The sequence below is a fragment of the Falco naumanni genome, chromosome 2 (assembly GCF_017639655.2).
Source record: "Falco naumanni isolate bFalNau1 chromosome 2, bFalNau1.pat, whole genome shotgun sequence".
In the NCBI taxonomy this organism is placed as follows: Eukaryota; Metazoa; Chordata; class Aves; order Falconiformes; family Falconidae; genus Falco; species Falco naumanni.
In genome coordinates this window covers 56,114,964-56,135,904 of record NC_054055.1, presented here as the reverse complement: position 1 = coordinate 56,135,904, position 20,941 = coordinate 56,114,964, and the positions used below count along the sequence as shown (strand labels likewise).

The 20,941-nt window shown below is 38.7% G+C and overlaps 1 protein-coding gene and 1 non-coding gene across 2 annotated transcripts in view; one reads left to right on the top strand and one right to left on the bottom strand.

Moving 5' to 3' along the window:
* GPC6 (glypican 6) overlaps positions 1-20,941 on the bottom strand; it is a 770,432-nt gene that overhangs the window by 209,504 nt on the left and 539,987 nt on the right. Inside the window, exon 4 of the mRNA XM_040584160.1 lies at positions 4,692-4,857. Within this exon, the coding sequence (XP_040440094.1) occupies positions 4,692-4,857 (166 nt within the window). The remainder of the gene's footprint in view (positions 1-4,691; positions 4,858-20,941) is intronic.
* On the top strand, positions 17,444-17,627 carry LOC121084148. The gene has a single exon (XR_005826614.1). It is a non-coding gene; the product is annotated as a U2 spliceosomal RNA (small nuclear RNA).

Here is a 20,941-nt window from a genome sequence, read left to right as displayed (position 1 = left end):
GACTGCGTGGTATGCTCTGCATCAAGAGGTCTCCTAAGGTAAGTGTCTGAGTCATACTGATGGGATGAAAAAAGGGATTCTTAAAGCACAGTAACGGGAAAGTTTATTAGTAGTGCAGAGCTGCTGTAATGACAGTGAGTAAAATAACTTCAAGACTGGAAGGAAAAACTTTTGCTGAAACCTTGCATATATGATTTTCTCCTGTGGCTGAAGTCTAGCGGGGCGGTGGCAGTAAGAGGTGTCTCTGAGCCTGGATGCCAGCTTTGCTGGCCTTGAATACCATTGTATAAACACACCGCATGCTGCTCTGCCTTGGCACACTACAGAGCTTGTCAAGTACTGAATGCACAGCTAGGAAAGTGACTTGCTTTCCAGCCTGAGCAGGAGGATGGCTGTGGACATGAGCTAGTGTAGGAGCCCTTTGGCTCCTTTTCACAGCCAGGTATGTGGCCCTGAGCCCCCAGAATCAGTGCCATTTGCACGTCTCAGTTACTCCACAACTTCTGAAGTGTTTTCTGCAATCTCCCACCTATTAAAACATGGGAGTAAGGTCAAGGTGTGTCTGATTTACTGCTGAATAATTCCTAGGGAAAAAAAACCCAACTACATTACTTGTAATTTCTGCTAGTATAAATAGCCATGCAGTGGCACATCCCCATGGATTGCTTTGCTGCAATCCATGGACTACACTACTACACAATTACTACACTAGTGTACACTTTGTCACTAAACACAGTAACAAAGCATTTAGGATTTACTGTAGATGTCCACAATAAAAGCCCAGGTACAGTCATTGCTGTCATTAAAGCAACTACCTGGATTTTTACTCCTCTGTTGTTCTGAATTATTGAAGAACTATTATATTTGGTTCACAATCTTGCTTGACATTCAGATTTAGCATCATCTACGTTCTTGCTATCTTAACCTCACTGCTAATTTTGAAAGAAATCCTGCAAAACCCAAATTGGTTATGGCCACTCTGCCATCCTGAACTTGTGGATAAGGCTGTGGTCAGAATGAGGTGCACTTGCTTTCAGGAAATCATCTTTTTGCAGGTGTTGATTCTGAAGCTGAATGAGGGTGCCAAGAGAAAGTGTGGTGCCCACTAAGGGGAGCTCATTGCTCAACTGACATCCCTGCTGGAGAGAAAGAGCAGTTAAAAGGAAATAAATGATCAATTTTAGGGAAAGCTAATGTTAGAGAAAGTCAAAGGATCTCAGGACAGAAACAGGTATTGAAATACAGGGTAGCTAGAGAAAGAGGAGTAACAGTATTGCTAAAAAATTGAATGTAATTCCCTAAGATAGATGGAGTTTGAATCTTTGTAAGTGGGAATCAATGTCTCTGTCTCTTCTGTGTTTCTGTGACAGAATGAACAGTGAGATCCCTGATCCTTATTGCTGTTAATTGGTAGAGCTCCATGGAGAGAAGCATAATTTTGGCTGTATCTGTTGGGCCATGAGTCAGAGAAAATCCCATTTTCCCCATTCCACAGAATCAGTCAGCTCCTTCCCTGAGGCAATCTCCTTCCTCAGCAGTACAATTCCTCTACTCATTCTTTTTATCCTGCGTTTGCTTACTTTACTTGATATTGGTGCAAAGGAGATTATGAGAGGTAACAGGCAAAGCATCAGAAGCAAGCTTTGTCAAAATACACATTTTCAGAGTCAGCGTGGCTGGTTTACTTTTAAATACCTATTCAATATTTTATATAGATACCTGGGAAAAGCATTTATTCATTATAGTTTCATAAATATAATATAGTTATTAAAGACTGTCTTCCTTTCTCAGGCAAAATTCTGGGTTTCAGAGGAATTCTGCTGGAATAAGACGTGCTACATTTGGCTTCTATTGTGCAATAATGAAGGCAACAAAATTCAAAAACTCTGTAACGAAACATTACACAGAAAGGACATAGACCTTAAGGTGACACAAACAGGAAAAATATAATAAACCATGTGTCATGCTGCTGCAGCTGTTTCACCTCTTACCAATTTTCACAGTCTATAAAATCTTGGAAAGCACCAGATGTTTAGGGGAAGCTGTCCCACTCTCTCTAGCTTTGAAAGTAAATGCAAGATTTATTAGTGCTATATAAATGTGATTTCAGTCCTGACTTTTATATTTATAAACTAGGTGGAACATGCAACACATCCTGTTGTCAGAACGCCCGTTTACATTCCTCTGCTCCTCCTCACTTGTAGATACTGGGTGTCACTGGACAATTACAGTAACTCCAGAACAATATAGAACATGCAGTCCAGACTACAGTATTTGCTTAGTTACTGACAAACACATCTGAGAGTTTTCTCCTAGTACCAACTTTTGCCAAAATGACCTTGCAATACACAGATTATGAGCTAAGCAAAACTATCTTGTTCTGCATGAATATGCACTAACATTTGGGATTCCTGCCTATGCAGAGACTGTTAGTGCACAAAATTATTATTATTTTTTTTTCCTAGTGCATGGTTCCTAGTATCGGAGGAGGGATGAAAACTGCTCATGCATAATTTCCAATCTTTCATAGCTCAGTGGTGCTGTAAAGTACTGTTGTTCGTTTTAATTCACTAAGTAGAAGTTTTGTTGTGTTTAGTACTAAGGGAATTGCATGTGTTATTAGAAAGCCTCTGACACCTGTCAGAGACTGAGACAACTTGCCACATTTCAATCTTTCATAAAGGAAGGACTGAGGACCCTCATCTTCAGCAAACCTGTCAGAGGCCTCAAAAATGGGATAAAACAGAATACCTTTTCTAAACACAGGAAAATCTCCGTCTCTCCTTCTCTATTCCCTTCCCCATCAAGCTGTAGAGGGGAAGTTGTACAGGTAGAAGAAAGGAAATATGTCCTGATGTATTTGTACTTTATATTGCCTTGTCATCACTGACCTGAAGGGGTAATTGCATAGCAGACTGCTTTCCTTTAGAGAGGCACAAGTGTATTAAATAGTCTTTAATAACTTAGCACTATGTTTTAACATAATGTACAAGCTTTCATCTAGTTTTTCTTTTCTGAGAGCAGGAACAATCAAAATCTGAAAGATATTGATGAAGACAAGGGCTTTGCATCAAAGACTCTGAAAGTCTGAATCTGTAAGCATTTCCACACTTTCCAACACACACCTCACCCTGCCCAGCACTCTTACTGAATCTTAAGCACCAGAAAATGAGATCTTAAGACCTGAAATCTTACCTTTCAGCTTTCAATTTGAACAGGTGCTTGCCTTAATAAAAATTATGTTATTTTATTTAAAATACTTTTCTTTTTTTCTAAAAGCCTACATTATTTCCCTTGGCCAGAATTAGTGACAGTTCAGGTTTTGTTTACTCTTTGATGACAAAGGGAAAGCAGCTTATGCAATGCCTTTAACAGGTCAGCATTGTTTTCCCATCAGCTCCTACTTAGCTTTCTGATGATGAACTGGCTCTTCACACCACTAATCCCAGCGGTATCCATCCATCCAGCACTGCTTCCGATGTCAGCTCCTCTAACCAGTACAAGGGGCTGAGAAGGCATGTTAATTTGCATCATTTGTCTATTATTATTGTTTAGATTTTTGTCTTATGCTATTTTTATAGCACACTCAATGCTGTTTTTCACTTCTCATACTCTGATTCATTTTTCATCCTGTTTTCTTTTCCCTACCCATCTTACACCACCTCTGTGCTGAGTAAAGTGGAAGTCCATGAATGAGTCAGAGTCAAATTTTCAGTCACATTGGTTAGTGGGGTTTGAAATTAAGCAAAATGAGTTTGTTCCTACTTTGTCTTTCCAAAAGTAGAAAATAAAATTTCCTTTCTTTCATTGCAATAAAGAGCTTTGGAATCCTGCATTTTCCAGCTGCTTTCATTTTCTTGAAATCCAGTTTAAGCTAGGATGCTCATTAGTGACTGGTGTAACTAGCTTTTTTTCTGTTCTTTCTGTATTATCATTATCCTGGTCTAATTCCTTATCCTATCCTGTGTATCATCAAAAGCAACTTGAAGCTCATCTCTTGTTAAATGCTACTCTTCTGGGAGGTGGTTTTTTGTTTGTTTGGTTTTTTTTTTTCCCTTCAGTTATCCCTTCAGGATAACTGGATGGCTCTTTAAAGGAGATATTGTTCCTGTTTCTTCTTAGTTTACTTGAGTGAAGAATTATGTGAATAAAACTGTCCATTCTAACATTTGATTGCAGGTTTGGTACTTTCCATTCAGCACACTGAAAGGGAGACATTAAGCTATTTTAATCAATACTTCTCGTGTACGTAACTTTTTAGGGTTTTTTGCCTATATACCACCAGAATTAAGAACAGCAGCTGTTGTGATTTATGTTGACTGGATGTTATATGATGTTATCTTCTCAGCTTGCAAGAGCCTAGTTTTCAGTTGTAATACATACTATTTCTGCCATGTTAAGCTTGTTATTAAATTTTCAACCAAAGGTTTCTCAGCATTCACGTACCATGTAATAATTCAGCTCAGAAGCCGTAATACCACACCACTCCTTTGGAAATATGAAATACAAAATGTGACTGGCTTGGGGCAGGGCAGAGTCATTTCTTACTGCAAGCCAGGAAGGTCAATTAGAAAGTGAGGTGCATCTGCACTTGCTTCATTGCAAATATTGACCAACAACGTCTTCTAACCTCACAAAACTCTGCAGATGTTACCACCATTTCCTTCCACTAATATTTAAACTCTTCTTACCTATGAACAGATTCCACTCAGTATCCAAATCAGCCTGATTTGCTAGGCAGCCCTTCATTACATTGAGGCAATAGTTGTTGCAAGGTTTCACAGTGGGAAGTCCTCTGCAGTAAGGGCAGTACAACATCTTCATTAAGGCCCGGATGCACCCTGGGGTGGGACTGACCTGCAGAGTTTAAGGGGGGGAAAGAAAAAGAAAAAGGAGGAAATCAATCTCCTGGTCTGTGAATTTCGGGATTGCTGAGATTATGCCTCTCAAGCAGTAGAGTGCAGAAGGGGCAATTTGTGAAAAAAGCTCAACCCTTAATAACATGCTCCTACGAGACTAATCGATTCCTACCAGTTATCTTCAATTACCACAGCCAGCAGCCATTTTCAGGAATGCAAAAATCAACACTCCCCTACTGATGGCAGTGCTTGCCTCCCCAGCCTGCCCCCCCTCCCAAAAAAAAAAAAAAAAAAAAAAAAAAAAGTCTACTGGAAAGCAAAGCAAAGAGATGATCCTAACACGGAGGCTCCTAAGGAGACCCCACACTCTTCCTACTGAAGCTAGAACTGTCCGTCACTCTGTCTCTGGATCAGATTCTCCTCTTTATTAAAGCACAGTAAATCCAGGATAATCTTGACAATTTCTATAAAATTACTCAGGATTGCACCATGACAAAGGGTTATAATTCCACTTCCAGACAAAACCACCCTTCTGTCTTCAGGCAATTTCAAAAAGAAATCAGACAGGGATTTTTTTGTATGCTTTCAACATCTTGAGTGACAAAATGCATTATAGACAACAGTCTAACACATCTAAATGTACATAACAGCATGGCACAACAGGGCTGCACATGTTGAACTTAAAACTGCCACCAGAGTCAATGGTAAGACACCCAATTAGTTTTGGATTTCCAGTCAAAGTCATTAACACTGGGCATGGCTGACAGAAGGAAGTAGTGCGTAGATAAAACTTTTTAGTGATATGTCTTACAGTTTGCATTAGAAGGGTATGGGTTTCCTGGAGAGGGAGCATGGAGGTTAGGGAAAGGTTTTTGCATTTGCATATTTCTAATGATCCCTTACCTCATCTTTTTTAGTCATCAAAATGCTGGGTATCTACCTAGCAATGTGCCTTCCATGTTAAATGGAGAGAAATATGCCCTTTTTGGGTCATTTCTTTATCCAACCTTTTGAAGGGCAGGATATATCATCTTCTGGAGGACATCTACTAAATTCTCCATGTCTAAACTTAAACCGCACAAATTGGTCACATTTGACAACCATGTGAAACTCCTTGGGCAAATATTATTTCCCTCACCCTCTCATTTAAAATTTACTTGTTTCATCTCAGACTTTTAAAATCATGTGCGCTACTAACGTGCATTTTCAGGCCAGAAATTCTGTCTTGGATTAAAAGTGTGTGTTAGCTACTGCTTGCAATAGCACCTTGTCATGGCACAGTGGAGCACAAGTCTCTCATGCCGGAATGACAATCCAGAGCAACGACAAAGGGCTACAGGTTCCTCAGTGATTTCAAAATTCTTGCGACAGGACAGTGCAAAGCAATGGCATTCCTTTCACTCATTATGCCAGTGTATGAATAAATGTAACACTTCTAATATGAATTTGAAGGGATTAAACTGGTTTTTTATATTCATGGTAGCTTGTGCTGAAAGCATGAATCTGACTTTGCACTGTAATAGTACATGTTAAACTGACATGGTTGGTATTACTAGGATTGTACTAAAATGGCACTTCTCAGGCATTTCTTTCTCCTTTTTGATGTTAAATCACTGATTTTTAGAGAACTATGCAGAACATACTCTTTAAACTGGACATTTTTACATGACAATGGCTCTGATAAGAGTTATAGCAGATGCCTCTGAGTATGCTCAGAAGTGATTTTTGCCTTGGTTTCATAGGGAAATGCACTTCACTAGCACAACACTCAGATGGTGTGTGTGAAGGTATATTTATCCATCCTTTTCCAATAGCTTTTGAACTGTCAGCCAATTTCAATCAGATCTGACTGAGAACTTCGGGTCTCAGTACATTAAGATCCTACAAGTTTTTTGAAAAGAGGCAGCTGGGAGAAGAAAAAGAGAGGCTCTATTACTGCCTTTATTGAGGAAAAGGCTGAAGCATGAGGTCAGTTCCTCACAGATAAAGAATCCATGTGGAGGAATGATGCTATGAATGACCCATGGGTTAAAAAAGCACCAGGGGGAACTTTCACCTTATTAAAAGCAGAAAATCCAAATACAAGGAAAGCTGGACTTCATTATTTCCACTGCTCAGAATTACTTTATTTAGAGTCACGTATCCATCTGTTTGGTCTTTACACCTCCAAACCTCGAACAGGTCCATTTTTACAAAATGATCAGCGGCAAAAGCGGGGCGTAAGCAGAGTGCATATACTTCTGGTCAACAATGAAATCTTCAAAATTACTTTGCAATTGCTGCTTAAATCTGGAGATACTTTTATCTGTGGGCACTAAGATTTTTACCAGCAAAGTTCCTTTCATGCTTAAAATTATGCTTCTTGCCAGGCCCAGAAGTCCTGTCAATACCAAGGTTTTAGCACCTGTTTGACCCCTGGGTTCAGCTAGAATCCACATGTTCTCCCATGACACCTTCCAAAGCCCACTTTGGTACTTCGCTGACAGCACATGTAGCTATAGGATCTTGACCTTGCACAAAAACTTCCTGCAATTTCATTCTTGAAAAGCATAGCTAGAGAAGACAGTCCCTGTCTTTATATTATATTTATATAAATCAAATATCATAAATATTTATGTGAGCCTTATTTTAGCAGAAGTGTAGCCTGAGAGGTAACTAGTTACCATGTCTTTTCTGCCAGAGGTCCAGGTCATATCCCTGAATTGCTAGGACAGGACCCTAAAGGCCAGTTAGAATATCTATTTACGCTGGCCGAATGAATCTTGAATTCTTGTTGCATTACAGAGCAGCTGTAACCAGAGTACTCCCAGACATAGCCCACTACGAAGTCATCAGGATAAAATCTTGCCACTTAAAAAGAATGAGCGGGACCCAGGTGTCTCATATCTTCTCCGAATGCTTTAATATCTCCCATACAAAATGGTGGCATCATCAACAGCATTTTACAAGAAAGGAAGGTGCCCTGCTTTTGTTTAGGGAGAAGTAACACATTTGTTAAGGTAAGAGGCCAAGCTGTGACTCCAAGCAGAAAGCAGATGGAGAAAGTTTCTATGGAAGCCTCTGAAATATCTGTATCAGCCTCTGACAGAGACCAACACAAGCAGCTCCTTGCTGATCTAGCTGGATATTGCAGACCTCTGCTTCAGAAGATGTTACGCTGGTGAAACAAAACACAGGCACAGATCAACTGCTGTCTCTGAGGCCAAGTGGTGGGGACTGGCTTACATTCACATTGCTTACTGCTAGCACCTTCTGCTCCAAGCTGGCCACATCCCATACTGGTACATAGTATTTGGCACTATACTGGGTCCCACCTGGTGCTTGAGTGACTAAAGTATGTAATAATTATTTTCTGTGGCTATTTTTCAGCTCAGAGTGTTTGGAATAATAGGAAGCAGTACTACAGGCAATGGGACTAAAAGAAAGCTAAGTATAACGCTGCATGTTTATAATAGGCAGTTATAATGTCTAAACTGCATGTTTATAAAGACAGGAGGCTATGTTGAATAGTGCTTAGACTGCATGTGGGTTAGGCTGGGAGAGAAGGGAGGGGACCAAAACAAGACAGGTATCTTCCTGTGGCTTTCTGGAGGCAGTCTGTGTCCTCCAAACAGCCCATGGAGAGAGCCAGTTGGAGAGGTCCAAAACACATCCAGGAGGTTAAATTGTGACCTGAGCACACGATGAGTTCCATTCTTAAGCTTGCTCCATATTCCCCTGTCACTTAGCAGTACAGATGAACCTTTAGGTGACCAACTCTTCTCATTTCTGGCACAGGGAAGCATTAAAGTAACTCAGCTCCTTCGGAAGTCTGAAGGCTAAAAGTCAACGGCTGTGTTACAGCAGTTAAGTGCCTTTGTGCACCTAGCCTTCACTAAGCAGCCACGTTTCAGTTCTCAGCTACAGCTGCTTTTTCTTTAGCTTTATTTTCAGAGAATACAGTCACGTCTTGCTCCTCCCTCAACAACAGCTGACCTATCTTTCATGCAAAAGATGATTGAACTTTGCTCTAACAGTCTGCAATATTGGTAAAAAAACAAACATGAAAAATATTCAGCTTAGACTGTGAGTATTTCAGAAAGCTATGAACACATGAAATCTGGAGATTATCATGGAAAGTTGATTTTCAACCACGTATAATTGGCTTACTACTTCTTGCTGCTGGCAAATTCTATGAAATGTACTTTCAAAGCCCATTTCTCATTCCCATCTTAAAAAAAATAAATCAGTGTCTCTCACGTGATAACACTTTTCTGCAGACCAGTCAAAAGGCAGATATTTATTTCATTCAGAAGTATTCAAAACCTTGCTGAGGAGAGCTGTTCCTCAGCTCAGGAGTTTCAGTAGTTTTTCCTGTAACCAATTTTTGTGGATGGAAACAGCTTGGTATTTTTTTCTTTTTTTTTTTTTTTTTTTTCCTCTTTGAAAATACATGGCAATTGGCTTTGTGTTAATAGCAGCAGAGAAATTTGCATAGACTTCAAAGTTTAGAAATTACTAGTCCTTATCTAAATCATATATTATAAATCAATCAGATCACACTGAATGACATAACTAGGGAAACTGCTATAGAAGAGTCATTAATTATATCATGCTGTCTCCCTGATTGACTAGGACATCTTCATTTTAGTGTAAGCATATGTGGAATGCAGCACATGAGAAAAGTGCCTTTATGAGCCTTGATTGAGCCCAGTAGCGCTGGAGGATGTTATATTACTACTGCATTTTGTAACATTTTCTGACAGGTTCAGTTTTATCTAAATGTATCTTTTTGCATACATGCAAGCCCCCCCCCCCCAAAAAAAAAAAAAAAAAGCAAAAGCTAGATGCTTAAGGGCTTCATTAAGGAATGCTTGGTTTTTCCCTTTCAGAAATCTAGGAGGAATATTATTTCATCTAGAACACAGATTTTGCAATGGTGAGCTTGCAAATATAAATAATTGAGGAGCGAACTTCTTTGGGCAAAAGCCATAAAATTGTACTCTCTTGTAACACCACATTTGCAAAGACTGCTTTGTTACGTATTTGACCTGTTTTTATAATCATAAACCCTGGCTTTGTCAGGTATACAAGCATAAATCTTATTTCTGATATAAAAAATCAGACAAACTGATTAAACAACTGGTCACCTTTAGAAGGATTAAACATACTGACATACGTTTTCTCTACGTATATTTATAGGAGATTTCTTACCAAAGTAGCTGGTATATGTTGTCTGGTAATAAAGTAGGGGTGTTTTTCCAAAGTCATACTGAATGTACCCAAACTCACAGCATAAAGCCATACTTAGGTCCAGATCCTGTCATTTCTTTGCATATGATAACATCTGTCAAATACGAGCAAAACAAATCAACACTGAGTGCCACCCCAGAGACTGTAATGGGGGAAAAACCTCCTTCTTCCATTTCCTGTGCACCTAAAGGAACTGATCCCAATTGGAATCACATAGTTACTCCTTAGCATGAAGACTTTGGGGGGAAACTGCTGGAAGGAACCAGCTGATTTCTAGCCAATGGGCCCAGGAAGTAGATACTCTTTTAAAATGCCTCTACACTAGAACAACCCATAGTCTGGGAAGGATAACAGGATTCCATTTTTTTTTTTTCTCACAAGCTTTACAAATGCATTAACAATGAGACTGCTGGATAAAAAGTGGAAACTTCTTCCTCCCCATTTGGTGTTCAAGATGAGGTACCAATTGCTTCTCTTTATACAAGAGGGTGAAGTTTATTCACACAATTCTATGTAAATGGTCTATAATAGGAGGGAGTTTTGAAATTAATCTCTGCCTTTAGCACTTGTGTGTTGCTTAAATCATCCACCTCTTCATTCAGCAAGCTGATGTTACATGTCCTGCACAGGCACGATGCACTGTCTGAGAATCTGAGGCACTGACGTCCTTAAGTCATTTTTTGGACATCTGTGTGGTGCTTCTACAACTTAATGATGGAAAAATGAGCTAAGTTTCCCAAGCATAATTTTCTTTGTTTCAAATAGGACTAGGGCAATAATAATAAAATGCTTAAGTATGTGACCAGGTCAGAGTTTGACCCTGAATACATTGGCATGTCTCAACCAACTCCAAGACATATGCAAACTCCACTAAGAGTAGCAGTCCCCCCACATTCTTCCACCAAAAAGTTAATGTATCTAAGGACAGCTCCATAGTCCAGTTCTAGCCCTTCTTGTCCAAAACCTCCTTTACAGTAAAATTCTAGTATTTCTATCCAAGATTATATTTAAAATCAAATGGAAAGTAAGGATTAGAAGCTTGTGATTTCAGAAGAGAAGGAAGAAGAAAAACCTTTAATTAAGAATTGTTGGTCATTGCATTCAACTTGCTAGACTTGAGGAAACTTTTCCTAAGCACAAAACCAACGTTTCTGATCACTCATTGTCACAGTGATGTAACGGGGATCAGACTGAGTTGTATCATGAAGTACAATTTATAGGGTACATAGGATTGCTGCAAACCTTTGGATCAGCCATCCTAAGAGCTACAAGTCCTTTTCTCTTTCCTGTCATCTTTAACTAACTTCAATGCAATCACTCACTACTTTTTGTCATGCATCTTTGACACAAACTTCTCAACATTGCAACTAATTCCTATTGATTGTTGTTTGTTTTTAATACTGGGGAAAGAGGGGAAAGCTTAGCCTGGCAATGATGCTTTTCTTCCTTTTGCACTTTCTCTTCCTCAAACAAGATTTGCTCACTGTTGGACCCAAGTGATTAATTTTTCTCCTTGTCCATATTTTGGCTATTTTAATGAGCGCTGTGTTACTGCTGATTTCATTTAATAATCTAGATATCAAGAAAGTTCTTTTCAGCAGATTTCAGCTGAAAATATGTCTGTGTGTACCTAATTAAAACTACACAGAAATCTTCATAAGATATTTGAATGCTTTACTGAAGTACTTCTTATTGTTGCAGTCTGGCTTTTAGATGCTAAGAGCTCAGTTCACTGCTTTTATAGCACAATCTGATATAAAAATGGAAATACTACATCAGCCATACTCAATTGAAAATTTATGTTGTAGAAGGTCAATTTGAAAACACTTGCTTATATCAACCAAAAGTCTAGTCTAATACTAACCTCCCGATGATAGAAATAGCTATCTTTTTAACAATTCATAGCATTCTAGATGACTGAAAGGCACAAGACCTGGTTTGAGGGCTACATCTTTGTCCTAGTGTCTTTGACTTTGTGCTTGAATTAAACCAAACTAAAACGAAACACTACAGCCACTTAAAAAGCTGCAAGATTCCCACAGTTCTGGGATAGTCTATCTCAAGAATATGATGAGATAAAACATGGCAAATTTAAATCTAAAATTTTCATATCCAATAAAATATTTCTATAGAAAACATAGAATTTCTAGTTCAATATACTTATGAAACTATTAGAAAAAAAATTAGAGCAATATAGTTGAACCTAGAAATATTTTACAATGCAGAAAAGAATTTACACATTTACTATGTGATACAAACTGTACAGCGTTAAGCACTTATTCCACTGCAGCTCAGGAATGACCTTATTTTTTTTCTAAAAGAGGAGGAATATTTAGGCATTGTTCTTGCCCAACTGAGATGTCCTTTTCCATTATCTGTGATTTTGAAATCACAAGAAATATAGCAACTGGACTTCTTTCCAACACCTATTAAAATTTGAGGCATTTTTCATACTTATTTGGTCATCTGAGTATGTCTATAGTTGTGTTCTGATATGTGTATAGTTCTGGAAGGTGGACAAATATTGTTAGTCCATTTTGGAGATATAAAAATGAAACATCACAAGCAATTTTTAAAGGTATTTAGATAGGTAAAAGCCTAGAAGTTAGCATCAGAATTTTTCAACACTGCTTATTAGCACCGCTCTCATCTGTGATTTGCCTAAGTTATCATGACATGTAATACTGAAACCGGCTATAGGAAAATAAGGACTGCAAGTCTCTAAATGATTACATCAGGAGGTTGTACATCAAATAATAAATCATTGTTGGTGAGATAAATTGTGGAATGTCACAATTTCCCTACAGAGGTCAAGGGCAAAAAGCCACAAGGACAAAGTGTTCACATGTTTACTTGGACTGAACCTCTTTTTACAGAGGGAAAGAAAAGCTTCTCCTATTTTTAGGAAACTAGGAAAATTACTTATCAGATTATCTGAACACAGAAAATCCAAATTTAGAAAACCACTTGAAAAGCTGCAGTCACGAGGATATTTTGTGTGAAGCTATTTTTTAATCTCTTGAATCACTTCTGAATGATGCTTTAAAGCAATTTTTTTTTTTTTTTTTACAATTTAAGTATGAAATAAAATGTTTGAATGCTTGGATGTAAATATTAAAATGTTCTTCTTAAATCCCACTTTACCTGTCAGAGGCATAAGCAATTTCAAGCAAACTGGGTGGAAAAATGTTGTTTCATTATAAATATGATTAAACCAAGAACTTCTTAGACTAAAAATAGTGCAAGCTGAGAAAATACTCCAGGATATGGGGGTTTACATCCCATGAGATAATAATGAGTTGAAAAATCTGCCCTGCAAATTTTCTAGAAAAATATTTATGTTTCTCATCTGTTGTTAGAGTAAGCCCACATTAAACAGAATTTGAGGTATGGATTCCATTTTTTCCTTCCAGGAGGTGAGATGTTTTCTTTTACACAGAAATAAGGAAGGAATCTCACAGCTGTTAGGCTTTTCAAGTCCCACCATCTCTTCTGGAACATAAACTTTAAGTCACTTTCTTAATAAAACATAGTTCCTCAGCTTTCTTCCCAGAGAAAAAAACCCACTGCATCTCACTTGAAAGGGAGTGTGCTCACTTCCTCCAGCCTTGTCTAGAAATGTCTATGGCCTCTACCAGATAAGAGGGCCTTGGTTTAAGAGGAAAGCATGTGCTAAATTTTTCGGGGCTGAAAATAGGACATGACTGCAAGCAACAGAATCAGACCCCCCCCTGAAACTGGCTACTTCAAATAATCTGGGGAGCAAAAAGAAAATCCATGAAGTCCAGCATTATAGAAGAGGTCCTTAGTATGATATGCTCAACTAGACACAGATATCAAAACCTGACTTGTGCTGCCTCACAAAACAGATTCACTTCAACCTAAAACCAGGCATCTAAAATAGGTGCATATTATTCTCTCTTGTGGGGCTATAATGACTAATCCATGTGCAAATATCTTCATGTGTATGTTTAAAGTTAAACAAGAAGAATCCACTTTTTTTTTTTTCCAACTAGAAAAGTAGGAGGATGTTACTGAGTTGAAAGAGGCCTTAAGAAAGAAGGGTGAGGAAAGAAATGCCAGATTAGGCTCAGTATAATCAAGGAAAAGTGGCTTTGTGCTCACTGGGAGGAAAAAAAAATGTTGCAGAGACGTGGGTTAAGTATTGTCCAGGTACAAATCAGAAATAGAATGGAAGGTCCTTGATAATCTGGAAATCAAACCCCAGATAAGCAGAAGGAAAACTCTGAGAAAGGGTTGAGATAGAAAAAGAGAAGTGCCGCAGCAGGAGATAATAATCAAATCAAGCAGTCAGACATGTTGTGCAGCACTATCTGGATAAGAAAATGATGTGAAGAATGGTCAAAGTCAGTCCTACTTACAACACCCAAGAAGTCTGAAATGCAAATACCTGAGAGCAGTCTTGCTGACTGCCTATCCGTGTTCCACAGTGCAAAACGGAAAAGCACCTGAGAAGAAAATCAGTTGTCTCAAACAGAGAGACAGAGCAGCAAAACTGTTCTGATCACTTGTAAGCGCTCACAAGTCCTCACAAGTGAGTCTTGTTCGCTGTTTGCTGACCTGTGATTTGTTTTACTAACTTAAAAAGGGCATGAAGCTCGGAGTGGTGCACAGGGCTGTGGGTCTTATTTGTGTGGTGTCAGCAAGAACACGCTAGCCCTGATGAGAAGGAAATAAATGCATACATAATATTGGCAGTCTTAGCGAATGATAAGTTATGCAATAATTTGAGGTGACAAGTGACAACAGATTGACCTAACATGTTCCAGCTTTTTCCTGCTCTAGGAAACATGGATGGAGTCATGATGCAAAAGTCACTTTAAAGTTTATAGTAAGGTGATCACTACCTGAATTTGTTGACAATGGCAATCTCCTAGACACAGCAAGTCAGGATATGCAGATTCCTTACAGGTGCCTGTCCACATGACTGATGAATTGTCTGGGCTGCGTATTGGCAGTGACTAAAGGGTAGGGACTGGGTGGACCAGTCCTAAAAGGAGGGTATTCTACTAGAGAGAGAAATAAAATTGTAGGGATAGCAAAGCAGGCAACTCCAAGGTTGATATCTTTGTCTTCATTGTATTCCTACAATGAACATTTTTCAAATTAGTTCAAAGGGTAAAATTGTGTAAACAGCCCCGAGCTATTTGGAAAAAAAGCAAAGGAATCTCCATAGAAACAAACCATGATTTTTTAAGTTGCTCATATTCTTGGTCATTCCCCATGAAATTCAAAAGGCCAGATAACAGAGTGTGCTGGGTTTTTAAATGAAACGTTAAATCCAACTGTTAGCAATAGGCTGATAACACCTTGTCAGAGACAAGATGGGTACGAAAATAGTCATCGCTTCAGCAGGGAATGCAAAGCCTGCTTTAAATACTGACTATTTTCTGAAGACCCTCTAGCCTAGCAGAAAGCAAGATGATGGTTATCTGGGACAAAATAGAATATAATGCTTTGCTTATGCTCCTGTTTTATTTCATGATGTGAATGAAGCACAAGATGGAGCACAATAGACAGGACATTAAACCAAGTCTATGTGGCTCATTTATAAGTACAGAGATTGAAAGGGAACATTTTAAACTGTTTTCCTGACTTCTAAAGTGAAGAAGGGTGTCAAATCTTTAAGGTAACCCAGCAAGTATCTAGTCAGATACATTGCTGGGTTATAATGATCAACCACAGGCTCCTCAATACAATACACAATCTCTTGGTAATATTTTCAGGGTAGCACGGAAGAAGAAGGATGCTTTATAAATAGCTCATCATCTATTTATAGGATCCATAAATTCCCACTGCATTATGTGGGCCCAAATCATGTGAGATCACCTTATAACTCCATGTTAACATTTCCTCTTTTATGGTCTTTCAAGTGCTCTTGTTAGATTTTTGCAAAGCTACTTGTAAATATAAATACCATATATAAAATATTTAACAGATGCTCAAGTGCACCTTGGGATGATGACTATGGTCTGGAATGACCTGTTTATGAGATGTGTGCCCACGTTTCTGCTGAGTATTGCACTTGCAGCTTTTGGAACTGCACAGTAGAAAGTAAATGTGCATTGTCATACCATCATTTAAATGTTATTTTTTTTTCTTTATTTTCTTTAAAATCGCTTCCTGAATAACTCCTTCCCTATAGACACAAAATGTGACAACAGAGGGGTCCTCACTAGTGTCTGCATGTCCCACTTGTAAGTCATTGTAAAAGAAACATAAAAAGGTGATTAAATCAAGGCTAGTTAGGGGAATTAATGTCTCTACAGTAAGACCAGGGAGTCTTCTTGGTGTTTTGTCTCTGAGTTGTGTGCTAAAGAAAAACATGGTCGAAAGAACTAGCACTGGGACTACATGATATGAAGTCAATTTCCCTGAGAACGCTTTATTTGATCGTACTAAAATAACCTAGTCCTGTGTAAAAGATCCAACTTTCTTCCTCCTTCACATTCATGCCCACATAAGCATACAAAACCTAAAATCATGTACATATATAGTAAAATTAGATGCTTTGTCTTGTTCCCTGATAGCTAAAAGAAGGGTGATCTGCAGGAGCAAAATGCCTTTATTATATCTAGTATTATCAAATTATAGCGTAGGTACTATAATTTTCAGAAAATATTCTAATAGAAAGTAAGAACATTGTCACATTGGTTTGAAAAAAGCAAGAACCCAATGAAAGAAAATTTGTGAGTTTAAACTGGTTATTTGTTCACACTTGCAGGAAGCAGATCAAAACTTACACTGTAAAAATATACCTGACAATTTGATTTGCTTTTTTCCTTTTATGTAGAGATAGACAAAATGTGACATTTACTATTAAATCTTCATTTAATCTACTGTGAATTTCAGGTTGATGTGCAAAACAGAAGTAAAGTCCACAAGCATATGAAAACGTTCCTTTTAATATTTTGTTCCTCATAAATTCTCAGTAGGTAAGATGTGGTTTAAATTTTTTTTCTTTATCTGAGACTGAGGAAGAAAATGCATTCTGTGTTGGAGTGACAAGGACCTAAAAGGCAGCAGATCTATAAATGTGAAAATTAGAAGCAGATATTAAACTGGGAAAAAATATAGCCTAAGATTATTTTCTTTTGCTCAGACATTTTGCCATAGTAATTTAAAAGCTGACAGTCTCAATTATCACTAAAACCTGCTGTAATTGTTTTGATTTACAGTTCTCACTTTTTAAAATGCAGAAATCACTCATTTACACATTATGGTTTAACTCTGTCAACAGCTCTTGAAAAGGGTTATGTCATGATATCCCATACCATCCGGAGTGGGATGGAATTGCTCTGCAGTGCACGCTGAAGCCCGTGTCCCATATGCACACTTCCCAGCCACTGACTAAGATCAAGCTCATCATCTTTTCTTATCACTTTAATATCTGATACCTCCTCAGCTTGAAGACTTTCTATTAAATGGATTTGGAAGGCATGGGAAGAGTAACCACTTCATCCATTCCCTGCACCAACCTGAAACTGCAGTGCTTCCAGGCACTGTGGCTGCGTTGTGACTGCGTGTCAGGATGTGATATCTGTGCATAAAGCCACCTTGTGTGGTTTGGCCTTTTTTTTTTAGGTGGAATCTGGATCTGTGGTGCGTCTTCTGGTGATGCCATCAATAGCCACCACACTACCCACAGTGCTGAGCCACTGCAGTTAGGCTCTGCACAGAGGACTCCTGAAATCCTGGGTCAGAGACACAGTGTATATGGGAAAGGCTTGTAACTGTGACCACCCTTGTCCCTGCTTGTGTCACTCTTCCCAACAGACTTTCACAGACTTTCCAAAATAAGTTAGAACAGACTTAATTGTGCTGTGGACTGAACTGGTCCTGAAGACACCTGCAGCCAGAACAGGGCAAGGATTTTTGCATTTCTCCCCTAATGTGCCAAGTTCTCCTTTAACAAAGCAAAAAATGTTCTATAGCTGCTTAAATAAGACGTCAGTCCTTGCTAGATGGCAAAACCCCCATTCAGGTTGAACCTGAAATGACCACACAGATTGGACTGAATGCCAATTTGACCCGTGTCTCTAAGTGACAAATGAATGAATTTGCTGCCAGCTACGTCAGAAAAACCAGTAAAAGTAAAATACAGCACTGTATAATGGCTACCTGGCAGTGAATTTGTATTTAAGCTATTTCACTGCCATTTGTCTTTATCTGATTAAGCCACCTGATTTATAAAACATGCTGGAATACAATTTATATACAGCAATACAATCCACCTAGTGGTCTGGTTTCCAGAACCACAAGGATAAACATGCTCAAACCATAAAGGCACTCTGAATGCCAGATATCCATTTATAATGCCTGCTGAAAGATGTCTCATCATTACCATCTCCGGTATGGATGAACTGTCAGCTACACTACCACAATCCCTTTCCAAACCTTTTAAAAGTATGGAAGTCTCAGTCATGTCCAAAACACAAAGGTATTTCACAAGATGGGAGAGATTTCCTCATCACTGCAGTGGTATCATCTCCTTCAGTGAAGAAGACGACAGGGATATCACTGTGAAGTTAGCACTGCTGTAAATCTTTGACAGAGAGGCCAAATTTTCCAGTGGATATGAGAAGTGACACAAACTTGACAGCATCCTGTGTATCTAAAGGTGGATATTGGAACAGTTTCTGAACCTGACAACTTTAGTCCAGGTACCACAAACCATTGCAAGAAAGTACAACTTCACCGTGCCCGCCCATTCAGCAAAGAACACATTGTTTCTGACAGTGCCTCTAGAAATACATGTTCTAAGTAGAATAGTAGTTCTTAAAGATCTATCTCTCATAGGCTGCTGAAACATTTTGAATGAAAAATTAGATGGCAGAGGATAGCTGGTTTTCTTTCTTAAACAGCAGCAGAGTGAATGGAATAGATGCTGCACCAACAACTACCAAGGTTCGAATTTTTATTTAAATTGGCAAGTTCAGTGAGGTTCAAAGCTGTGCAAGGTCTCCTGGAAATCCCATCCACTGCCTGGATTTAAGGGATTGCTTCCGGAGCAAGAGAAAGAGTGAATTTGTTTATGCTTACTTGAATTTTAGAATTCTTAAATAAGAAACTTTAAACATAACAGCTAATTAAAGGCAACAGTAGCTGGATTCTGCAGCATGAATATCTCTAGCCCAAGAAGCAAACTGGGAGCAACTGCTGATTTCCCCATGTCAGTAAAATGCCATTTGATGGATGGCCTCAAAATTAATTATTTGGGTCAGTTTCAACTGGGTACACACAGTTTGTTTCTCTCTCATCAAAAGATAGTTTTCCAATTCACAGAGAAAAACTGTGATATAAATGTAGTCCTTTTTTGCTGTCATTGCTTATTTTACGTCTAATTTTGCCATCATTGCTTATTTTACATCTAATTTTGCCATCATTGCTTATTTTACATCTAATTTTGCCACCATCGCTCTGCACCGCAATACACAGTCCCACAGACCTATACCCTGAACAGCTGAAAGACAAATAATCTGATAAAATAAACTGAGATTTGTCAAAAGTTTTGTTTGGTGGACACGGTTCTATCATCTCGATGGACCTTAAATAAGTGAGATTAAAAAAAGAAAAAAAACAGAACAGGATAAAGGAGAAAAGATGTGAACTTCAACAGTTTTTAGATCTTATAAACCAATACTTCTAATGTGATTTTTTCCATGCTAGTAAACCTTCCAGAATAAAGAGCATAGGTAAGGAAAGGTTGCTATCTGTTGAAAAGCTAAACTTTCTTTCTGACTTGGTCTAGAAAGAGTAAAATTGGTTTCTAGTTGCAACTAGTCACAGAATCAGAATCATTTAGGTTGGAAAAGACCCTTGAGATCATTGAGACCAGCTCCTAACCTAACACTGCCAAGACCACCAATAAACCATGTCCCTAAGCACCATGTCTACATATTTTTTAAATACCTCCAGGGATGATGAATTAAGTACTTCCCTGGGCAGCCTGTTCCAATGCTTGAGAAGCCTTCTAGTGAAGAATTTTTTCCTAATATCCAATCTAAAACTCCCCTGGTGCAACTTGAGACCATTTCCTCTCATTCTTCCACTTGTTACTTGGAAGAGAAGGATGGGGCTTTGAGCAACCTGGTCTAGTGGAAGGTGTCCCTACACAAGTCAGGGGGAGTGGAACTAGATGATTGTTAATGTCCCTTCCAGCCAAACCATTCTATGATTCTATGACTCCGTGACACCTTACTACAACCCCCTTTCAGGTAGTTGTAGGGAGTCATACAGTCTCCCCTTAGTCCATAGGAAATTTTTCCCTCATTCCAACGATTGATTTATTGCAGCATCCCTCCCTGTCTTGCTGAGTGTCTCTCATCTCTCCGTTCCCCCAGTGCCAGAAGTCTTTTGCCCTGAGCATTCTTAGATGCTTTTGTGCAACCAAAACAGTCAGAATGGAGGAAAACAACATACGATGCCAAGGAAAAAGTCAAAAGAAAGAGACACTGTGTCATTGGCCACAGAACTTTACATGTGCTTATCATGGGGCCTGGTCCTTAGGTCACAAAAATAACCTAAAAACATTCAGCACTTGAAGTACTCTTCATAAGTGGGATGGTCTGAACAGTGGTTATATTGGGCAATGCCCCAGAATGCTTTGTTCACTGTAGACATGGTCCTCTGGTTCACAGCAGGTGAATGGACTGCTCCTACCATCCATTTTGAACTAGACAGGTGTGGAGTTAATCTCACCTGAGTGTATAAACTTACAGTTTAGGCCTCAACATCTGATGTAGTTATTTGGATCCCTTTTAGACATAACGAAAAGAAACAAACTCAGGGCTTAGTCAATCTCAGATTTAAGTAGGTATATGTCTCAG